This window comes from Castor canadensis, chromosome 3, assembly GCF_047511655.1.
Source record: "Castor canadensis chromosome 3, mCasCan1.hap1v2, whole genome shotgun sequence".
In the NCBI taxonomy this organism is placed as follows: Eukaryota; Metazoa; Chordata; class Mammalia; order Rodentia; family Castoridae; genus Castor; species Castor canadensis.
In genome coordinates this window covers 103,890,510-103,915,183 of record NC_133388.1, presented here as the reverse complement: position 1 = coordinate 103,915,183, position 24,674 = coordinate 103,890,510, and the positions used below count along the sequence as shown (strand labels likewise).

The 24,674-nt window shown below is 39.6% G+C and overlaps 1 protein-coding gene and 1 pseudogene across 4 annotated transcripts in view; one reads left to right on the top strand and one right to left on the bottom strand.

The window, feature by feature from the left end:
* Nucleotides 1-5,420: 5,420 nt before the first annotated feature.
* LOC141421814 (small Cajal body-specific RNA 3) lies at nt 5,421-5,549 on the bottom strand (annotated as a pseudogene).
* A 2,015-nt stretch (nt 5,550-7,564) lies between these two features.
* The window catches only part of Spidr (scaffold protein involved in DNA repair), a 388,190-nt gene continuing 371,080 nt past the window's right edge, over nt 7,565-24,674 (top strand). For all 4 annotated transcript variants that reach the window (XM_074068500.1, XM_074068499.1, XM_020157004.2 and 1 more), the window contains exon 1: nt 7,565-7,647. In XM_074068500.1, the coding sequence (XP_073924601.1) occupies nt 7,615-7,647 (33 nt within the window). In that variant the 5' untranslated portion in view covers nt 7,565-7,614. The remainder of the gene's footprint in view (nt 7,648-24,674) is intronic.

The window sequence follows — 24,674 nt, the reverse complement described above, 5'->3', positions numbered from 1 at the left end:
AATGAACATATCGAAATCCTGCATTGTTTTAGTTGCTGTTAATACATTACCAATACCTGTTGGACAAGTGATTGCAAGTATTGTGTTGTGATGCAATTTCTTCTCTGTGTATTATTCGTTGTTGGGGAGGTCTGGAGAACCCAGAAAACTGTGTAAATGGGGACAGGCAGTGTAGAGCAATAGCAGAGTTTGAAAACACCACTACATGATCCCACTAAACTGATGTTTGAAAAATAGAGGTCTCCAGGTTCCATGCATGGAGACTCTGGATCAATAGAGCTGACACAGAGCTCAAAGAATATGTAATTTTAAATCTCCCTAGGTAATAAAGATGTGCAGCTAGTGAGAAGTTATTGCACAACAGGGTGAGTGACTTTGTCATTGATTTTGGTGAGAAACATGAGAGATAGATGGGAACGATATTTCCTAAAAGAAATGTAAATAAAGTCATCTGGCAAAAATGAATTTTTAATGTCCTATATTCAAAAGAATGTAAATAACCAATTCTTCACCCTCACTCCCCCCACAAATTCTACCACCGAGGGAATTAACCCTAAAAATACTGTTCAATATTTGTTGATGTATTCTATGTTGTATGCTATAGCATATATGCTATTTTATTCTTTAACTTGTGGGAAACAGGATAGCAGAAAAGTGAGAATTACAAATTCCTCTGTAATAATAGATTGCATATTAACCACAAATGATTTTTATTATCATATTGTTGTACTGTGACAGTTACAAAAGTTTTTACAATATATCATTGTTGGATTAATCCCATTATTCTCCTTTATCCCCTTCCCCCCATTCCTGGAATAGCTTCAACAGGTCTCATTTTTCCATTTATGTACATGAGTACATAATATTTCCACCATATTCACCCTCCTACACCCTTTCCTTATATCCTCCCCCCTCCCACTGGTACCAACCCCTAGACAGGACCTGTTTTGCCTTCCTGTTCACTGTTTTTAAAAGAAAGACATTTTTGTTTGTTTAAGATAGCTATACAGGGAGTTTCACTGTGACATTTCTGTGTATGTATGTATCATAACCCAAATTGTTTCATCCCTTCTATTTTTCTCCTTTCTACCTTAGTCCTCTTCTTATGATTTTAATAGGTTTAAAAATTCTACAGTTCCATCCATTTACTTGCAAATGATAAGATTTCATTCTTCTTCATGGCTACGTAAAATTCCATTGTGTACAAGTATCACATTTTCTTGATCCATTCATCAGTAGTGGGGCATCTTGGTTGTTTCCATAACTTGGCTATTGTGAATAGTGCTGCAATAAACATGGGTGTGCAGGTGCTTCTGTAGTAACCTGTGTTGCATTCCTTTGAATATAACCCCAGGAGTGGAATTGCTGTATCATATGGCAGGTCTATGTTTAGATTTTTAAGAAGCCTCCAAATTTTTTTCCAGAGTGGGTGCACAAGCTTGCATTCCCACCATCAGTGTACAAGGGTTCCTTTTTCCCCACATCCTCGTCAACACCTGTTGTTGGTGGTGTTTTTGATGATGGCTATTCTAACAGGGGTGAGGAGGAATCTTAGTGTGGTTTTGATTTACACTTCCTTTATGGTAGAGCAGACTTTAGATCTAGGGCAAATGCAGCAATGTGGTTGGACTTGGATCACATGACAAGTCGAGATATAGGAATAGGTAGAAAACCCAAAACATGAAAGCGTTTGATGTCCCCACTCCAGAGGAATTAATACAGAAACCTTAAAGTGACAGAGGTTAACATGAGAAGGGGATCAGGAACCAGTGTAAAGATCAGTTAGAGATCAATCAACATGGGTTGGTAACACATGTGTGCATGAAAACAATGCTAGGAATCTTTCTGTATAGCTATCCTTAACTCAACTACCAAAAATGCTTTGTCTTCCTTATTATGCTTATGTCTTTTCTGCAACAAAATTAGAGATAAGCGCAGAACAGGTTCTGCCTAGAAGTGAGGTGGGAGGGGGGAAGAACTTGGGGGAAGGGGGAAGGGGGGAGAAATGACCCAAACAATGTATGCACAAGTGAATAAATGAATAATAAAAAATCTATATTCATTCTTGTATAGAAAGTACATCAACTATATTCACTTTCTTAACTTCCTTCTTTTATCTTCCCTCTCCTGTTAGTGACCTTCCCTTAGTGTGATCTATTTTTCATAATATTACTTATATTTGTATTGGGCCTATATTCCACATAAAAGAGAAAACATATGACCTTTGCCTTTCTGAACCTGGATAACTTCACTTAAGATTATGCTCTCCACTTCCATCCATTTAACTGTAAAGAACAAAATTTCACTCTTCTTTATGGCTGAATTTTCTTAATCCATTTATGTCTGTTTCCATAACTTAGATATTGTAAATAATGCAATAAATATGGGTGTTTATTTTCTTTATTGTAATCTGACTTACATTCCTTCAGGTATATCAATAAGAGTGTGCTGGATCATATAGCGATTTTATTTTTAGTTTTTTGAGGAAGCTCCATATTGTTTTCCATAGTGGTTGTATTAATTTACATTTCCACAAGTAGTGTATGAGGATTCCTTTTTCCCCCACATTCTTGCCAACATTTGTTTGTGTTCTTGATGGTAGCTATTGTAACTAGAGTAAGGTGGAATCTTAATGTGGTTTTGATTTGCATCCTTTATGCCCACAAATGTTGAGCATTTCTGCATGTGTTTTTTTAGCCTTTTTGACTTCTTCCTTTGAAAAAAAGCCCTGTTCAATTCATTTACCCATTTCTTCATTGGGTCATTGATTTTGGGGGAGTTTAGTTCCTTGAGCAACCTATATATTCTGGTTATTAATCCCTTGTCAGATGTATTGCAGGCAAAGATTTTTCTCCCATTCTGCGGGCTGCCTTTCAATCTGTTGATGACTTATTTTCATTGTTGTTGTGCTGAAACTTTTTAGTCTCATGTAGTCCCATTTGTCAATCCTTTCTCCTAGTTGCAGAGCCCCAACACATGAACTTTTGAAGGATAAACTCAAACTGTATTTAAATCATGGCTTTCTACCTCTGACTCCCAGGGTCATGTCCCTGTCACAATGAAAACTGTACTAATTCCAAACCCACAGTCCCAATGTCTTAACTGTTCCAGTATCATTCAAAAGTCCAAGACCAGCTGGGCACTGGTGGCTTATGCCTGTAATCCTAACAACTCAGGAGGCAGAAATTGGGAGGATCACATTTCAAAGCCAGCCTGGGCAAATAGTTCACAAGACCGTATCTTGAAAATACTTAACACAAAAAGTGGCTTAAAGTGTAGGCCCTGAGTTCAAGTCCCAGTACCACAAAAAAAAGAAAAAAAGTCCAAGAGACCATAGTTTTCTATGACATGCAAGCCAAACTCTTTCAAGTTGTGACCTTCTGTAAAATTTTTTTTAAAAAAAGTTACCTACTTCAAGATACGATGGCATGACAGAAGTAGGACAAATAATTCTATTCCAAAAGGGAGAAATAAGTAAATAGGAAGTTATAGTTGGCCCAAAGTGATCCTGAAACACAGCAGGGCAGACATTATATCTTAAAGCTCTGAGTTCCGCACCTTTTTACCTTGTGGCAAAGGGTGATCCCCAAGGGTTAGCATTGCCCTTATGTAACAGGGACTACAAAAGGAAAAAAACTTTTGCTAGTAATAGAAATTTACTCTGCTTATTAATTAAACCAACACTTTTCGCCCTTTGTCTACATACTGGAGAGTCCAAGGTTAACATCCTTTACTCTTCAATTAAACCAGACAGTCTTCTAACCTTTACCTCTCCCTGACCAGAGAAGTAAACCTGTAAGCCAAGACATACAGCATTGGATATGTGATGCCAGGGCACCTGGAGAACAAAGGCCAGCACCTACTCTGGGACATACATACCATCACATACTCAGAGTCCCTGAATTCCCCTTTAAAAAGCAGACATTTTTTCTCAAATGTGGGATGACTGAACTTTGAGAGGGTGACTCTCCCTGTCTTCCTCTTTGTCTAAGGAATAATAAATAAATAAATTTAATAAATTAATAAATAAATTTATTTTATAAATAAATTTATTTATAAATAAAATTTATAAATTTAAATTTATTTTATAAATTTGTTTTATATAAAATAAATTTAATAAATAAAATAAATTTTTTCAAATCCTGCTCTCATTATTTGTGAATTGGTATTGAGGCAGGTGCTCCACCACTTGAGTCATGTCTCCAGATCTTTTTTCTTTAGGGTCTTGTATTTTTGCTCAGGGCTGGCCTTGGACCAAAATCCTCCTACCTATGCCTCCTATGTAGCTGGGATTACAGGTGTGACCACCACATACAGCTTGTATGTTGAGATGTGGTCTTGCTAATTTTTTGTTTTGCCATACTGTCCTTGAACTGTGGTCCTTTTGATCTCTGTCTCCTGAGTAGCTGCAATTATAGGCATGAGCCATCACTTCAAGCCTAAGATCTGCCTATTAAAGGTCTTAATATAACTTCCCAACATTATGTTGTTAAGGACCAAGACTACAATACGTGAACTCTTAAGGACACATTCAAGTACTATCCAACCTAAAGCAAATAACTATTAATCCATTCATAGGAAATATTTATTTACATGTTGTATATATGGAATACACTGGACATATGTGCTGGGGATATAAAGGTGAAGAAGACACATGCTATTATGCTTCACTACAGAGGTGGAGCCAACAGTAAACAGATGATTATAATTGCTATATTTTAATTATGATTAGATGATATTGTCAAAGGATCATAGGTCTGTATAAAAACAAAGACCAGGGAGGTTAGGACATGGTAATTCAGGAAAACTAAGGTAATCTGGTTCAGGGTTGGTAGGTGCGTAGAGATTAATAAGGTGAGTGGGAGGCTGGAGACTTTCAGGTAAAAGGAAGACCAAATGTTTAGGCACTGCAGCTCCAGAAGCTGGCACATTTCACAAAGGAAAGGAAGAACAACATGGAGAGCTCCATGTGTGAATGTCTGTTGGAGAATAGATTGTATGTCTGTCATAGATGAGGGATCAGAGTAGATTAGGTGGGATGGGTTAGAAAGCTACTAGTAGCTGGACATAAGACTTTAGGGGCTTGGAAAATAGAGGAGGTAGCAGGGAGTAGATAGATGATTTAAACCTGGAGGGTGAGACAGGACTTTGGTAAAGACACAAAAATGTTCATGAAAATTCCCCAATTTTCCACATGATTTACTATGTGGCTGTCAGTGACACTGCTGACATTGAGAATTCTGAGTAAGAGCAAGTTTGGGAACAGAAACACTTAGGTGGACGAATATCACCAAGTGGAGTTGAGAAGTGGGCAGTGTACTGGGTTATAGTGGGAATGTGGATCCATAGCAGAACAAAAGTTCTAGGGGCACAAAAAGTGAGATATATATATATATATATATATATATATATATATTTTTAGTGTGTGAAGGGGAATGATCTAACTTACCTATCTTAAGTCAGAGTCCTCCATATTTATGTAGGATTGCTGCCTTCTGTAGACAAACGGTATTTTCTCATTTGTCCACATGGTTGATTCCTGCAAAAAAATGAGATTAACCTCTTCTTGATTTTAATTGGCAGCTTAAATGTGGGTTTTTACATGTTTTTCTATGACTGTAGTTTGTTTTTTACTTTTTATTAATAGAAATTGTCAAACACATGCAGAAGTAGACAAACTAGTACAAATACAGAAAACAATATAATGCTATCTTCCAGCTCAATTACTGATATACAGCTATTTGTTTTATCTTGATCCGTAGTCAGCCCATCATGATTTTGGCACAAACCATTTCATTTCCTTTGTAAATATTTTAGTATACATCTCTAAAAGATAAAGACTCTTAAAAATAAAATACAGGCAGTATCATTATCACATCTAAAAATAAACCTGTAGTAATGCCTGAATGTCAAATATCCAGTTGATGTTCATGTGACTGACTAATGTCCTCTTCTGCATACATTTGAGAGTATAACTTTCAGAGGCTCCTTTTCTTCTCCACTAATACTTTCCCAACTATTTATTTCCAACTATTTTTATTTTGTGATACTAGGGATTGAACTCACATCTCCTTCCCACTGTGTTTGTGAAATTTATTTTATTTTGGGGTGGAGGTGGTGAAGTTTTATTTTTTAAATGCTTTTATTAGTATATGATAGTTATGGGTGGCATTTGTTGTGACATTTCCAAATATGCATATATTGTACCCTGGTTTGCTTCATTCCCCTCCATTAATCTCTCTTCTGCTACTGCCCTTTCTAAAATGACTCAGGTTTCAATGTTCCATATTCACACTTTTATTGAAAGTACCTCAACCATATTCACCCTTCTTTGCCCTCTTCACTTACCCTCCCCTTAACATGACCTGTTTTACATTCCTGTCATTGTTTTAGTGTCTGTTCATTTTTCAGTGGGTTTTGCCTTGATATTTTACCTGTAAATATATAGTACTTTAATCAGTCTAATCCCCTCTCTTACTCTTCCTTACCCTTTTCCCCCTACCCTGTATCATTAAACAGTTTTCAGTGTGTTTTGTCATGTCTTGTTCCTACACTGAAGTGATGTATTTCAATATAATTCACTCCCTATCAATCTTTTCTTCTTTTCCTCCTCCCTTAGTCTCCTCTAACAGTCCCACTTTTGGAAACATGTTTTACACACGCACACACACACACACACACATATATATAAATCATGCTCGTATTTGTATTTGGATCTATCTTCCACATGTGAGAAAACATGTGAATTTGCCTTTCAGAACCTGTCTTACCTCACTGAAGGGATGAGCTCCAGTTCCATTCATTTACCTGTCAATCACAAAATTTCATACTTCTTTATGGCCGACTAATATTCCATTGTATAATATACCACACTTTCTTAATCCATTAATCAGATGTAGGGCATCTGGGCTGTTTCCAAACCTTGGCTGTTGTGAACAATGCTGCATACCACTCCTAGGTGTTAATCAGAAGGAACGGAAGTCCGGATACCATAAAGTCTATTTTTAAGCACTGGGACACACAGGCAATCCGTTGAGGTTTAAGGAGAGACTGCTACTTCCACTAGTCACTGAGCCCTGAACCAGCACCTGCCAACTTAGGAGAAATAAAAGTTCTCCCCTCTTCAGACCTACAGAACGTGACATCCAGCTAGTTGTCAGCAAAGCCTCTTGGTGAGCGTGGTGTCTGAAAATGTGAAAATCTCCTTCTCCTCACCCCCATCAGGTTGGGAAATACACTGATTGCTGAATTTGTAGCGTACTGGGGCTTCTATTTTATTATTTCAGGTCAGTTGGTGCCTTACAGCACACAATGTGAAATACAACCCTCGGAGGCTGGTTCCGGCTCTAGGGCACTGTCCAGCCGCTCCCCACCAAGGGCCCCTAGGTCAGCCGCAAGGCCACCGAGTCGCGCATCACCGGCTTCCCATGCACTTGTGTTCATCAGTGTGAGTAGCGGTGCCAACCACGCACAAGAGTCGGAAGCGCCCAGACGCAGAGAAGCCCCGCCCCGCGCTCGAGCGCCCGCCAATCGCAGTGCGGGTGCGTCACCCGGGGGAGGGACAGCAGAGCGCGCCTTCCGGAGGGAGCAGTGTTTGTGGGGAGCGCGCTGGAGATGCACCGGTGTGGCGGCGTTTGCCGACCCAAGGTGAGCCGTGTAGCTGGAGAAGACGCCATGCGGTGTTCAGTCACCAGGAGGCAACCAGGCAGTACGCCGGCTGGGTCTGCCTCTCACCCTCCCCACGGAGCGGGACACGCGTGGTGGTCCGGCTGGTAGGGCGAGAGTGGGCGCTGTGGCTAGCGGGTCCGGGTAGGCCCGGGCGGGTAGGTCTGCGGGCGGGGTGTCGCCAGGGTCCTTCTCCTGCCCAGGTGTTCTTCTTAGAGCTGGTGCCCGGAACAGCAGGGGTGGCAGGCGTAGGGTGACTGGTGGAGGGAGTTTGCGAGCTGCATGTCTCCTTGCTGGGATCTGGCAGCTCCTGGGTCTGTTTTGAGCACTGTCGGATATCGCAACGAGGTGGGTTCTGGAGCGGATTCACCAGTTTTCCCTGATATAGTTGCTGCTACGCTTTCCTTGCCCTCCTAAACTTTCTCTGACGCTCTCTTCCCACCACAGTACGAGAGAACGGTTCAACCAATCGCTTTCAGCGTGGGTTCTCGCGCCCTGCAACTTGCAGGCGGTAGGTGTGTGGGAACTATTGATGATGTTTAAATGATTTCACCTGCATTCATGAGCACATCCTTTTCATTATTCAGTCCTTTGTGCTGATTTCAGATGTCTTTATAATATCCAAAGTTTAAAACAGCAGAGTGCCTGCTTTTTTTGGGGGGGAGGGATTGGGTACTGGGTTTTGGATTCAGGCATGCTAACACTTGAACCTCGCCCCCAGCCCTTTTGCTTCAGTTATTTTTTGCTGAGTCTGGCCTCAGACCTCTATCCTCCTACCTACCGACTGTGACACCTCCTGCATAGTTATGATTACAAGCGTGGGCCACCAGTTTATTGATTCAGATGGGTGTTTTGCTAATTCTTTGCCTGGGCTGGCCTCCAACTGAAATCTATCTCCTGAGTAGCTGGGATTATAATCGTGAGCCACCACGGTGGCCTAGTGCCTGCTTTATTGACTGCTGTTACCCAGAAATTTCTGGAAAGATATTCCATGTATATAGGTTCAACTTGTCACTATCATGTTTCCTTTTTTCTTAAATGTCACTGATTGTCAATTTTGTAAGTGATTTTAGGGAATAAAAGAAATCCATGCCACAAGTATTTATCAAATTTCAGAAACATTAACGTGAAAAAAACCAGGGAATATATGAAGTTGCTTATCCAGTATAAATTATGTACTTGGTCATTGCAGCATGTGACACTTGCCACCTGCTTTTATTTATTTTGGAGTATCCCTGATTTGGAGCTATCCTTATTCTCCCAGCTGCTCATTTACTTCTTATTGGGATGTTCTTGTTTGGGGCCTTGTGTTTTTTTCCCTCAATTTACAAGTTTGCCTTGGACACTCTTACACATTGATGTTGACTGACACTGCTTTATAGATGAATTTCAGATCTGTAGTTGACCTTTCCCTTCAGCTAGTTAAACAATGTGTCACAAAATCATGATTCTCTCACCCTTAGTCCACCTAACAGATCCTCCTGACTTAGAATTCTTAGTATCTTTGACTTCACATTCACCTCTGCTCTCTTCATTCTGTTATTTTTTAAGAATATCAGATTTTCTTTTCAAAAGTTGTATTTTTTTTTTGCTGTGTAACAAATTTCCTCTATACTGAGGCAGCTTAATGTTTATCATCTCATATTGAGGGTCAGGAATGTGAGTGAGCCTCAACTGTGTGGTTGTAGATCAGGGTCTCTCAAAAGACAGCAGTCAAATAAAGGGTCATTGGAACTTGGAGAATCTACTCCCAAGCTCAATCATGTGGTTGCTGGCAAGTCTCAGTTCATTGTGATTTCTGTAGGTCACAGAACATGGTAGTTCTTTTTTCCCAAGAACAAGAGAGAGGGAACATCTAAGACAGATGATGCCTGTGTCTTTTATGACCTATCTCAGAAGTGACATACCACCTATGCTACCCTTTTCATCACATAGACTAACCTGGTATACTGTGGTAGGAGAAGTGGGGATCAGATGTGTCATAGTGGAGGCTTGATTACTATAATAGTTTTGCTCCAAGAATTTTTTTCCCATTTCTGTCACCGTAGATCAATCAGGCTCAAAATACTTCATACTTGAAATGTTTATGTGTGGTAATAGCTAGCATGCTTCAATTCCATCTTCAGTATGACTTTCCCTTATGCACACTTTTGTGGTATTGCTATTCCTCTGCTTAACTGTCATTTTACCTCTTATTAATTACATAATAACTTATTTCTGACTCGTCCTATGCTAAGTGCTTTATATGTATTAACTCATTTAATTCTTTTAACAATTTTGTGAGGTAGATACTGTTAGTCCCAGTTTGTGATCAAGGAATATGAGGTTCATCCAAGAAGTTAATTAATTTGCTCAAGATTACACAACACTTAAAGAAGAAGCTAGGATTTGTATCCAGGTGGTCTGCTGCAAATCTTGCTTTTGTTCAGGCTTTCTTAGCCTATTCATGGCTTCTGTGGTGTGGCCATTCCTTATTCCTTAATTTCATGGTTTTCTTCATTATTTATCCAGTAGGTAAATTAGGCTACTTTCATCACTGTGTTTTGTTGGTATTTGTTGGTATTGCTCGTATTCTTGGTTTGGAATAATGTCCTTGCCTCTATTTCTGCTTACTTTCTCAGTCACTTATCAAGTGATCATTCCAAGTTATGAACATTCTTGCATATTCCTGTGGAATTTTGTGTCTTATCATTCTTAAAATGTCATGTTTTGAATTAGGTTTGTTTGAATACCTTTATTACCTGATAATATAGACATTCTAAGATTAGAGTTTATCCCTAAAGCAACTGCCATAAATCTGTTATACATACTAGATGCCTAATAAATATCTGATAAACTTGCAGGTATTCTAGGTGCATAGAAACATGGGGAAATACCTGGATTGGAAGTCTTGGATATCTGTCTCAGCTCTGTAGCTACCTGATTTTGCAATTTTGGACAAGGCACTGTCAACCTAAATAACCAAAGAGAGATCTCTGAAGATAAATGATACTCATTTAGGAATGACAGAGTGTTGCAATGGGAATATGCCTGACATAGTAAACTATGAGCCTATTCAAAGAGGTTGAGGCGAGGGGAGTTTTTTTTCTTCTTGGCAGTGCTGGAGTTTGAACTGAGGGCATCATGCTTGCTAGGCAGGTGCTCTACCACTTGAGCCACACTCCCAGCCCTTTTTACTTAAGTTGTTTTTCAGATATGATCTTGAGTTTTTGCCCAGGCTAGCCTGGAATATGATCCTGCTATTTATGCTTCCTGCATAGCTGCTATGACAGGTGGGTGCCACCATGTCAAGCTAATGGTTGAAATGGGGGTCTCAATAATTTTTTGTTTAGGCTGGTCTTGAACCATGAGTCTTTTGATTTCCACCTTCCAAGTAGCAGGATTACAGGTGTGAGCCACCATGCTCAGCTCAGGGGAGGTTTTTAAGGCAAAAATGTGGGCAGTTACACAAGATGTTTTATAATACTCCTTGACCAAAAGGCTTAATAACAAGGTGGTGCCATTCTAAGATTGAACAGACAGTTGCTGGGCAATTGTCCTTGCAGAAGTATTTTTTTCAGTGACCTCTGCAACATTCTGGTTCAGATAAAGTTCTTTGTGATTGTTACTATTAGGTCTGAGAACTCTTCCTTCATAACCTCTTGACTTTTGTTTATTTTTTTTGAGGGTTGGTGCAAGTGACTCCATTTTGAGTCTGACAATGTTAATATCACATTGTTTTTCTGGGACCTTAAGGTGAAAGTTGATGTGGTAGAATTGGTAATAGTATAGTTGGTAGACCATAAAATCAGATGAGATTTAGGAAACTGAAATGGAAAGGTAAAGAAGGTAGAATCAATGGTGACTCAGAAATTGAACCTGTGGGAAATGAGAAGATTGAGGAAAATGGGATCCCATGCCTCCTCTCCACTCTTTTTCTCACTGACAGAGAAACTGTATTGTGGCAAGATCATCAGAGGGAAATAAAGGATGATTACATGTTCAGATGACACCTTCCTTCTCTAACCCTTTGGGTCCTCGTCACCCAAACTCATGTCTAGTGTTCCTTGCATGAGGGCAAGTACATGATAGACATTCATTAAATACAATGTGTATGTCCATTTGCATTGTTGTATGGCAGCTGCAGGTTGAAATGAAAACATTTTATTTTTCAAGCAAGGACGATATTTTACTTTGAAGCAGGAGGGAAGTAGCCAATAGAGACAGTGAGGACCTTTTACTATCCTAGGGTTGTGTTCTTTGCAGAATGGGATTAGTTAGAGAATAGGTACATTTTGTCTCTGAGACTAATAGGGAACAAGAAGAGCTTAGTAAATGGGAGGTTGACTGGTTTTTACAATGGCTGATTTTTTTTGTTCTTTTACAGAAGATGTGACACCTCATCACACATTTTCTTTTACAGAAGATGTGATACACCATCAACTGTGAGGCTGATGACAGTGTACAAAGAAGAGTGAGAATGGAGCTTGGTGTGTTTGTGATTGTGTGTAGGCGTGTGTGTGTGTGTGTATGTGAGTGGTGGGCTACAGAATAGGAAGGAATGTTCCCCAGCAGTAATCAAGAATGTGAAAAGAAAATATGGAGGGAGCTGCTCTTGTTTTTGGATCTTTTTACAGTAGCCCCATGGGTTAGTAATTGGTATAGTAAGCTGGTAGAAGGGTAAGAGTCTTAGGCACTTTTACTAAAGTGATATAATGGAGAATCAGTGGCTAGAATCTGGAATTATGCATGGGAGAAAGTCCTGACTCATTGCTTGCCAGCTCTGATGAGCAACATACCCATGATTTCTAAGTTGTAGTTTCTTTATAAAGTGGAGATAATATCTATTTTGCAGGGTTGGAATGAGGGAAATGATAAGAATGTATGGGATGATGTACTGAACATATAAGCACTTGATAAATGTTAGTGATGATGGAGGCCATTAATAATATAGCACTGTTATTGAAATGATTTATCTGAGGGCGATATTGTACGTCCTCTGTGACTTTGCCTGTTTCATCTGTGAACAAGGACTGGGAAGAGGGCTTGGTTTTAAAGCCATTTAGTGATTACAGAAGACTTTATTGTTCAGTTTAAGCTTTTGTTAATATCATTGGGTAATTTGTTACTGGTTGTTATGTTTCTCTAAATTTAGACTACTTAGTATTGACATCTTAGTCTAGAAATTGTCTTATGGAAGGGAAAGATAGCTAAATTTATTGAAGACTTTCTACATGACAAGTACTTCATGTAGAATATCTCACTTAAAGAAAAAACATTTTCTCTTTAATCAAAATAATGTATGCTCATAGAAAAGATAAAATAGTATGGGATAAGTTTATCATGAAAGCCATCTATCCTTTTTCCCTACTCCTTCCCTTTTTCTTTATTGAAGAACATCTGGCTATTTCTGCTCCAAACACTTTTTTCTTTTGATAGTACAGAAGATTGAACTCAGGGCCTCGCGCTTGCTAGGCAGACACTCTTCTACTTGAGCCACCCTGCTAGTCCTGTTTTTTTTGTGTTGAGTATTTTCGAGATAGGGTCTCAGGAACTATTTCCTGGGGTTAGCTTTGAACCACAATCCTCCTGATGTCTTCCTCCCAAATACCTAGGATTACAGGTATGAGCTACTAGCACCTGGCAATTTTCTTTCTGTCTTTTGTGGTATTAGGTTGAACTCAGCTTAATGCTTGCTGGGCAGGCACTCTACCATTTGAACCACTCCACCAGTCCCTACTTACAAACATTTTTGTACAGGTTTTTGTGTGAACATGTTTTCTTTTCTCTGAGATAAAAGCCTAAGAGTGGAATTGGCAGATCATATGGTAATTAGATTATTTAGTTTTATAAGAAACTGTAAAACTTTTCCAGAGTGGTTTCATAATTTAAGTGATTTAGTTTCATAAATAATTAAATTGACTCTTTTAAATGTATAACCCAGTGGTTTTTTTAGTACATTCACAGTTATACAAATATTTTAAATTATAGAACATTTTTATCACTTCAACAAGAAACCCCATAGTTATTAGCAGTCACTCCCCATTCTTTCTTCCCCTATTCTCTGTCAACCGCTAAGCTACTTCTTGTCTGTATGGATTAGTCTTTCTGGACATTTCTAACAAAGTAAATCATGCAGTATAAGGTCAGTGATGACTAACTTCTTTCACTTAGCATGTTTTCAAGGTTTATTTATGTTGTAGCGCCTATGAATTCTTCATTCTTCATTCTTTTCTTTTTTTTTTGGCAGTGCTGTGGTTTGAAATCAAAGTCTTGTACTTGCTAGGCAACTGCTTTGCCGCTTGAACCACATCTCCAGCCCTTTTTACTTTGTGTTATTTTTTAGATATGGGACCACACTCCTCTTACCTATGCTTCCCATGTAGCTGGGATTGCGGGTATGTGCCACCACACCAATCTTACTTGTTGAGATGAGGTTCTCGGGAACTTTTTGCCTGGACCGGGCTTGAACCATGATCCTCCTGATGTCCACCTGTAATGTAGCTGGGATTATAGGCAGGAGCCACCATGCCTGGCTGCTTCATTGTGATTTATGGCTGTGATTTTCCATATTATGAACATACTACATTTAAAAAATCTATTTAACACTTAATAAACATTTGCACCTGATCTTTGCCAAAAGGCCAAGAAACGATAGTAGACATTTGGGTTACTTCCACTCCTAGGTTAGTATGAATAATGTTACTTTGAACATTGTGTACAGATTTTTATGTAGATTTATTTTTCTTTAGCAGCAGATTTCCTGGGCTTACAATAACGCCTACATTTAAATTTTGAAGAACTGCAAAATTTTTCTGAAGTAGTTGCACCATTGTATAGTCTCACCAGTAAGTAATGAAGATTCAGATTTTTCCATATCCTTGCTAGCACTTACTATCACCTGTCTTGGGTCTTAACCTGGCAGTGGTACTTCCCTGTGGTTTTGCTTTGCAGTCCTCTAATGACTGAAATGGAGCATCTTTTCATGTGTTTATTTGCCATTTGTGTATCGTAGAGAAATGTCTCTTCAACTTAACTATGTTTTAGGTGGGTTATTTGTCTTTATTGTTGAGTTGCATGATTTATAATTTTTTTATTGAACTGTGAGAGTTCTTTGTAAATTCTATATACTGTTCACTTGTCAGATATATAATCTGCAGATATTTTCTCCTATTCTGTGAGTTGACTTTGTTTTCTTGATGGTAGCACTTGAAGCACAAAACTTTTTTTTTTAATTTTGATAAAGTTCAGTTTATTTTTGCTTCTGTTGCTTGTACTTCTTTGTGTCATATCTCAGAAATCATGGCCTAAACCAAGCTGATGAAGATTTATGCCTGTTTTCTCCCAAGAGTTGTATAATTTTAGCTTTTTGTGTCTGTGATTCATTTTTGTGTATAGTGTGAGGTAGGAGACTACTTTCAGTCTTTTGCATGTGCATTTTCAGTTGAGTCAGCACTGTTGCAAAGACTGCTCTTTTCTCATTCACTTGTCTTGACACCATTGTTTTATTGATTGATTGATTGATTGATTGATTGATTGGATTTAGGGTCACACTATGTAGCCTACGTCGGCCTCAAACTCATGATCCTCTTGCCTCAGCCTTCTGAGTGCTGAGATTATAGACATGTACCACCACACCTGGCTTTGTTTTTTTCTTTAAATCAATTGACCATAAATATAAGATTGAATTCTATCTCATTGATTTATATGTCCATCTTTAACCCTGTATCACATCTTAATTATTGTAGTTTGGTCGTAAGTTTTGAAATTAGAATGTTTGAATCTCTTGTTTCAAGATTGTTTTGACTATTCTGCTTCCTTACATTTCTGTATGACTAATAACATTAGTTTGTCAGTTTCTTCAAAAAGCCACCTGAGTTGAACAGGTAGATAAATTGGAAATTGTGAACAACATTGAGCTTTTATCCATTACTATTTGTTGTCTTTCCATTTATTTACATCTTTATTTCTTTCAACCATGTTTTATAGTTTCAGTGTAAAAGTGTTTCATTTTGGTTAGATTTATTCCTAAGTGTCATTCTTTTTGATGCTACTGGTAAAAGTTTTTGAAATTCAACTTTTTGAGATGGTGTTGCCAATATATGTAAACATGTATATTACAACTGAGTTTTTAAAATATTTAAATTGTATGCTGCAACTTGACTGAACTCAATAATTCTAATAGATTTTAATGTGTGAGTGTGTACCCCTTAGGGTTTCCTTTATGTAAGATCATATCATCTGTGAGTAGAGGTAATTGTACTTCTATTCCAAGCTGGATGTGTTTTATTTCTTCTCCCTGCCTAATCACACTGATAGAACCTCTGGTACAATATTGTGTATAACTGGCAAGAATTGCATCATCTTCTTGTTTCTTCTAAACATCCAGTGTGATGTTATCTGTGTGTCCTTTGTAGATATTCTCTATGAGGTTGAAGGAAATGTTTCTATTGATAGTGTCTTGAGGTTTTTGTTTTCCTTTAAATCATTGGCTTTTGTGTGCTGCTTTTCTGTTTTGTTTTTCTTCTTTTTGAGGGGCTTGCTGGAATTTTAACCCACTGACTCCCTCCCACATGCTAAGTATATACACTACCACTGAGCTACACCTGTAGCAATCATGGACTTAAAGCTCTGAAATTGTGAGCCAAAATGAGTCTTTACTCCTTTAAGTTGTTTGTGTCAGGTTTTAAAATAATAACCTTTAAAAAATATAATAACAATCACTTGTCAGTAACTATGTTCCAAACACATAGTTTATGTATATTCTTTCCATTTAATCATCATAACAATCTTAAGTGATAAACATTATGCTTTTCTCCATTTGCAGATAAAGACTATGAGATTCAGTTAGTTTAGGTGACTTATCTGAGGTCACATTTTTCAATAAGCATCTATTAATTGTCTCTTTTTATTCATGTTGTCACTTATAACTAAATACTCCTGAGCCAAATCTCTCACCTTAGCAGGGGAAGTGAAGACTGCCTTCATTCATCCTCATTTCTTTTTTTTTTAATGAGTGTATATTATTTGTGCAAAGGGGATTCACTGTGATTTTTCCATACATTTATATATTTACTTCGATCAGATTACCCTTTTGCTGTTTTCCCTCCACCCCGAGTTTTAAGTTTTTAGTGGGTTTCATTATGCCATCTTTTAATACATAGACATAATGTACTTTGATACACCCCATCATTCCTTTTCCCCTATTCACCCCCAGTTTACGTGTGTGTGTGTGTGTGTGTGTGTGTGTGTGAGAGAGAGAGAGAGAGAGAGAGAGAGAGAGAGAGAAATGGGAGAAAACATGATTTGTCTTTCTAAACCTGGCTTATTTCACTTAACATCTATTTTCCTGCAGATGCCATAATTCTGTCCTTCTTTATGGTTGAATAATTCTCCATTGTATATACGTAGCACATTTTCTTTATCCATTCATTAGTTAAAGGGCATCTAAGCTGATTCCAAAGCCTGGCTGTTATGGACAGTGCTACTATCTACATGGGTATGCAGGTTTCTCTATTGTATGCAGACTTACATTGCTTTGGATATATACCCAGGAGTGGTATCACCAGATGATATAGCAGTTCTATTTTTAGTTTTTCAAGGAACTTCCATACCAATTTCCGTAGGAGCTGCACTGATCTATACTCCACTCCCACGAACTGTGTATAATGGTTCCCCATCCCTTCTCCCCTTCCACATACACAATGTCCTCATCAGCATTTGTTGTTGTTTTTCTTGATGATAGCCATTCTGACTGGGCTGAGATAGAATCTCAGTGTCATTTGATTTGCATTTCCTTTATGCCTAAGAATGTTGAAAATTTCTTCATGTACAAATTAGCCATTTGTACTTATTTTGAGGATTTTCTGTTTAACTTATTTGCCCATTTATTAATTGGATTATTTGTTCCTTTGGTGTTTGATTTTTTGGAGCTTTTTATATATTCTGGATAGTAACCCACTTTTTTTTTTTGATAAGTAACTGGCAAAGATTTTCTCCTGTTCTGTAGGCTGTGTCTTGACACTGGTAATTGTTTACTTCATTGTATTGAAGCATATTAATTTGATGCATTCCTATTTGTCAATTCTAGCTTTTATTTCCTAGGCAATTGGAGTCCTATCTAGAAAGGTGTTACCTATGCCAATATCTTTAAGGGTCTTCCTTGTATTTTTCTATAGTAGTTGCAAAGTTTCAGGCCCTACATTTAGATCTTTGATCCATTTTGAATTAATTTTTGAATAGAGTGAGATATAGGGGACTAGCTTCAATCTACATGTGGATATTCAGTTTTCCAAACACCATTTGAAGAGATTTTTTTTCCCCCAATATATGTTGTGGTGCCACTGTCAAAAATCAGATTGCTGTAGCTGTCTGGGCTTATTTCTGGATCTTTTGTTCCATTGGTCTATGTGTGTCTTTTTGTGCCAGTCTCATACTGTTTTTCTTACTGTGGCTCTGTAGTATAATTTCAAGGATTTTAGGAGTTCTACACAGGAACCTGGAACATAGACCAAGTATGTTCCATATTATACTTTATCCACTTTTAAATATTATAATGCTAATAAGTTTTTGTATTTATCTATAGTTCTCTTTCTTTTGTTGTTATTTCTTCCTTGTTGCTATAAATTTTTTATTTTAACATTTTCCTTCTGTTTAGGGACTTTCTTTAACCAGTTTTTAAGGGTACATCTGCAAGATGACATACTTTTAGGGTTTTTTTTTTTTTTAATCTGAAAATGTCTTTTTTCCTCCTAGATTCCTGAGTAAATGTATTCCTGGATGTAGAATTCTTTGTTGACAGTTCTTTTCTTTAAGATCAGAAAAATAATTAGTCTACTTCTGGCCTTCATGGTAACAGATAAGAATTTTCTCATTCAAATTGGTATTCCCTGTAGTTAATTCTTTATCACTGGCTGCTTTCCAATTTTGTGGAAATATGGAACTTACAGGTCAAGAGCCAAATTATCTTTGGCTATCCTTAGTCTCTATTAATAGCCACTTAACTATCAACTTCCGTATCTGACCTACCATCCTTCTGACTACTAGATACAACTAGTAGTCTAGCCTCTACCAACCCCAATGCTAATAATGGCTATACTATCTGGAACCCACAGAAGATGTTTTCCTATCTCACCATAGCCACCTTCCTGATAACCTCAAAAGTGTAGTTGGTTCACAAAGTCTCATGGGGGATGGAGGCACTGGCTCATTTTGGTCTTCTGATCCCCCAGACCCAACAAGTCCCCCCTCTAAGATGAGCACCCAACTACTGTTGGGGAAAAGGGGTGATGACTCCTCTAGCTTATTCTTGCTGACGTTGGGGTGGAAGAGGGAGGTGCAGGGACACTAGTTTCAGGGGTTGAACCATGTGACCTCCAGGGGTCTCCGATAGAATTGGATGGAGGGTTCATGCATAGGCAGAGGTGAGTATTCTTTGACTAAGAGTTGGAATTTTATCTTTTGCACATATTGTGATATAAACTTGGAAAGAGCATTTATTATACAAGGCCCAAATAGGAATATTAGAAGGAGCATAAAAAGGGGGCCAGCCAGAGGTAGTGCCCAAGGAGTCCAGCTCTATATGTTGTTCCAGAAGGACCACAAATTGGCTAGCTCACTGTTGTGAGGGGTTAGTGGGGTCTTTAAAGGCAAACAGAGGCTGACTGTCAGGATGTAGAGGAATACAAAAGAAGGCATCCTTTAGATCTAGCACAGAGTAGTATTGAGCTTCTGGCAGTGTCTGGACCAATAGAATATAGGGGTTGGGAACAATTGGATGAAGAGGAGAGACATCCTCATTACTGACTTGGAGGTCCTAACTAACCTCCATTTATTTGGCCCCTTTAGGACAGCAAGAATAGGAGTGTTACAGGGGCTTGAGCATTCCACTAAAAGTCTGTTGTTTTAGGGAGTTAATAATGGGCAGTATACCCTGTCGCCCTTCAGGCTTTAGGGGATATTGTTTTTGATGGGGAAACTGGAAGGGGTCTTTTAGTTTTATTTGTACAGGAAGAGCAGTTTTTGCTTGGCCAACAGTAGTACTGTCAGTTCAGGCAGTGGGATCTACCTGTTTTTCAATGAGGGGGAAACAAGTATTCCCCGGGGGGAAGTATAATTTGGACTTTAAGTTGGGACAATATAAGCCTCACCCAAGCAGGGGTATAGGAATTTTAGGGACCATGAGGAAAGAGTGACAGAAGTGGAGGTTCCCTCAAGAGCAGGCCAGTGGCCAGGTGAAATAACGCTCAAGAGGCTGGCCAGATATGCCTCAAGGACTATTTTATCTTTGGACCTGGGACTGGGAGAGAAAGGGAGGACATTGAAGTGGGCTTCACTGTCCAGGAGGAAGATGACCTTTCACTTCTCTACCATGATGGTAACCCGAGGCTCCTCAGTTTTGATATCAAGGAGTGGAGCCTGGACTGGAGGCCCCAGGACCCATCAGTCCAATGGAGGTGGCACTCTGCCTTCTGTCTGGAGACGGGGGCACTTAGACCTCCAGTGGTTGCCTTTACATATGGGTTATGGTCCTGGAGGGGTCTAGGGCTGTCTCCTGGGCTACCCTACTCTTTGACACACTACAGAAGTATCTTTCTTGTCCTCATTGGTAGCATGTCCTGAGAGTGGGGCCCTGTTGGGTGGGGAACTCCCTGAGCATAGTGATAAGCTCCTGGTGTTTTTTATCCTTGTCTCTCTTTTTAGTTAAGTCCTGGTTGTAATATACCAAGGTGGGAAGCTGCACCAGTTGGTCCAAAGATTTTTCTTCTTCAGCTACCACCTTTTTTATGGATGTCAGGTGCCAATTGAGTTAAAAATTTATCCTTGAGAACCTCCCCCACCTATGACTCTGGGTCCACAGTGGTATGTTTTTGAATTGAGTCCTTAAGGCACTGTAAAAAGGTAGAGGGAGATTTATCAGGGCCCTGTTGTACAGTAGTCACCTGTGAATAGTTTAGTGACTTAACCTTGGCCCTTTTTAGTCCCTTCACTACTAGGTCATTTGGGTTCCAGCGGGGGTCTGCTTGGGGAATTGTTTGTGCCCCTGTTGGTATCTGGGGCATCTCTATTTCCTCATTCTCTGGGGCTTGGGGTGTAGGGGCCCATTGGAGGTGGAAATCATCTGCCATTTGGGTAGCCTGGGCCAAAACTTACAGCTTTTCACTGGAGGTAAGGGTTTGGTCCAGTAAGAGCATGACATCCTTCCAGACCAAGTTATAGGTTTTGATTATGGTGATAAAGCCCTAGATGTATTGATCAGGATTGCCTGTATAGTTGCCCGGGTCCGTTTTTTAAAAAAAATCTCTTTTAGGTCTGACAGTCAGAATGAAACATAGATCCTTTCTTAATCTCCCTTAGATCTGATAACTGGAAGGGGACATAGACTCATCCTCTTCTTACCACTGCCTGTTGAAGGGAGAAACATCTATTAGGAGGTCCTGAATATTGGGATGTCTCAGAAGGCTGGGCAGAGGGTGGAGCAGTAGAGGGAGCAGTAGAGGTGGGGGCCTTCTCACTGATAAGGGGCTTTTTTGGTCTTCCTTTCCCATGTTTATCCTGTGGCTTACAAAGAACAGCCAGTGTTTGAATATCTAAGTAGCAATTATGGAGCCATGCTCGGTGTTCCTGGAGAAAAAAGAAAAGCTGTATGTAGAGGGACTTCAGTCTACTTTTCCTCCCTTTTACAGAAAATGTCTAATTGGAGTATGGTATTATAATTTAGGAAACACTCTGAAGGCCACTTCTCTTGGCCACCCAAGGGATATTGGGGCTAGGCCTCAGTTCAAAGAAAGATGAAGGGTTCTTTCTTAGACAGTCTAGCAGAGACCACTTGGGTACTGAGCCCAGAAGACTGGAGCGGGGAGGTCTCATCTAAAAAAGCTTGTCAGACTCCCCTTTTATTGGTGTCCCTACTGGGGATTAGCCTGACAAGAGCAGGCATCCCTGTCTTGTGATTTCCTTCTGCGGTCTGTGTGCCAGGACCAAAGTAAATGTAGTGACTGGTCAGACTCGGCCACCCTTACTGACACAGTGAGAAAAACTCTAGGATCCTGTCTTTCACCAAAAGCAGGCAGCCTCTTTAACAAAGGGTACCTCTTTCACCTGGAGAAGTGCCTGTAGAGTTAGAGAAGGGTACTCAGAGGGAGTACCAGGGTAATCACAGTGCCACAGTGTAGGAAACTTTTTTTTTTATGCTGCAGCAGAATGTGTTGGAAGTTTTAAATGAGAGGTCTGGAAATGATAGCAATGCCCATTTTTTGGCTGTTTCTGAAAGGTTACATTCATGCTTCTTGGGGACCATAACTTTGAAATAAGAATTGGTTCCAGGGGCTGGGTTGGTCAGGCTTGAGTGCGAAGTGGGTCTGATGACATTTCTTCTTTTTTGGGGGGTGGTATAGTCCAGGAGGGCCCCAAAAGGGAACATTATACTTAAAAGGGTGGAAGAGGTGTCCCTCTTCCTCCCAGGGCATTCTCCCAGACAAGCCCAGAGCAAAGGCTGGGCCACTGTGTTGATGCCAAATTCCCTAGGCTCCCTAATCATCACACAGTCACAACCCCGGGCCAAGAAGGGTGGTACAGTAAATGCCAGAGGAAGTCAAAGAGGTCACAAGAAAACAGCATAGTCCCCTAGGAAGGTGGGGACACAGTAAGGACAGGCTTGGGGAGGAAGTGGAGGACAGAGATGACTTAGGAAGTGGCAAGAGGACTGAGGGAGTGTCTGTTCCCAAAGGTCTGGGACGAAAGTTGCCACCTCTAGTGGGAACAGAAGGGGCGACCTGACATCCTAGATGTGGGGTGGGGGGGAGGAACAGAGCCTAGAAGCATGAAACATGCTCGATGTGCTTTCAGGTCACTCCCACTAGGTGGTACTGAAACACTGTCAGCCACATAAACTCTCCACTCTGGGGTTGCTGCCCTTGGCAGAAGGAGGTATTGACAGGTGCTGCAACCAAACGGGCTTCCTCCAAAGTAGCATAAGACATACTGGAATCAACCCCGGCCTCAGTCTCAGCCCACAGGGAGGGAGCAGAGAGCATGCCCAAGAGCTGGAATCACCATGAGGCCAAAGTTGGCTAGGAGCTGTTGGTCTAATACTGTGACAGAAAAAGTCCCTCAGGAAGACAGAAACAAAGGGAGGCAGGGGGAGTGACACAGGGTTATCTATTTTGGCTAGTCCCCAGCAGGAGTAGGCAACCTCCTGTTGGTTCAGCACTCAGTCATATTGACCTTGGTCCAGGAGAGAGGTCCTATCTGAATCACCAGGAATGTGGGCCAGTGAGGTAGGTGAGTTGATTTCTGAGATGGCAAGTCAGCACTCTAGTAGGATTTATTAGAGAGAAAGGAAAGGCTACAGTTAGAGCAGTGCAGCAGAGCTCGGAAACTGGTGGCTCACTGTTGTTTATTTAGAGAGGTTTTTATTTAGTCCTTTTTGTTGGGGAGGGGAGTTAGGAGTTGGAGTGGAGTGGCCTTTTGACTTATCTTTGTAGGAACACAATCTGTTGGGGAGGGAAGGTCCAGGAGTTAGGAGTGGAGTGGTCTCTTAACATATCTCTGCAGGAACATACACAGTTCTGTGAAAGCTTCCTGCTTATCAGCCTTGTGGCATTTTGAGGCATCCCCAGGGGGCCATAACTTGTGAAACCACATGTCCCTTTACAGGATGTAGGGCTCACAGTGCTCTCATGGGGAGTGGGGGCACTGGTTCATTTTTGTCTTCTGATTCCCCAGATCCAATACCTGTAGTTTTTTTTCTTTTTTTTCCCCCAGTTGATTCTATTACTGTTTGTTCTTTTCTTTCATCTTTGGAGATTGAAGGTATATTGAATTGGACGTGATTGATTCCTCATTGGCACCTGTCTATTTTTCTTATAAATTTTTCATTTCCAAGCTCTTTTGTTAGTGACTTTCTTTCTCCTCTGTGTGAAGGATTCCTTTAAGTATCTTCTAGTCATTGTGCATTGCTTTAGTTTGTAATTATCTTGGAAGGTCTTTATTTCCTTTCATTTAACTGGATATATTATTCTTGGTTGGCAGTTATTCTCAGGACTTGAAATACATCATTTCATGCTTTCCTGGATTTTAGGGTTTCTGCCAATAGGTATTATGTAATTCTGATGTTTTTGCCTTTGTAAGTAAGTTAGCATTTTTCTTTTGTTACTTTTGTTTTTTTTTAAGCTGTACCAACAGTAGATTTCCAGGTGGTCTCCCATCCAAGTACTAAGCAGCCTCTAAATCAGAAGAGATTAGGCACTTTCAGAGTGGTATGGCTGTAGACTTTTGCTACTTTCAATACCCTTTTCTTGGTCTCTAAACTTAACATTTTAAGTGTCATGTGATGTGTACAGTTTCTTTTCTCATCTAGTCTATTTAGAACTCTATATGCCTTCTGTTCTTGGGTGTCTATATCTGTCTCAAGATTTGGGAATTTTTCTGCTATAATTGTGTTGAATACCTTTCTTCTGCCTTTAGTTTGTATCTCATTTCCTCCTATACCCTGTGGATTCTTAGGTTTGGTCTCATAATTATGTGACAGAGTTCTTGAAAATTGTGCCATTGTTTTTTTATTGCAGTCTCAATGTAGAATTTCTTGACCTTGCCTTCCATTTCTGATATTTTTTCTTCTGCATAGTTGGTGATCCTGTCCAACATTTCTGGTGGTTTTGTTGTTTTGGTTTTTTTCAGAATCTCATTGTCCTTGTTGAACTTTTCATTCGTGTTGCTAATTCCAGGTCTTGAATTGATTTTCTTACATTATTTAGCTGTTTGAAACTTCTTTTAAGGTAACTACTCATTTAAAAAAGTATCCTTTTGAGTTTCTCATCTAGCTTTTCAGCTGTTTCAGTGTCTTTCAGTTGTGGGGGGAGGGTTATGAACTTTTGAAGGAGATACACTGCCTTGATTTTTAATATTTTTTGTGTTTCTGTGTTGTGATTGTGTTGGGATGGATGACTATTTGTTTAGTTTTATTTATTTATTTTGGAGTCTTCTTAGTGGAGAATCTTCTTGACCACACTCCCTACTATGACTCAGGA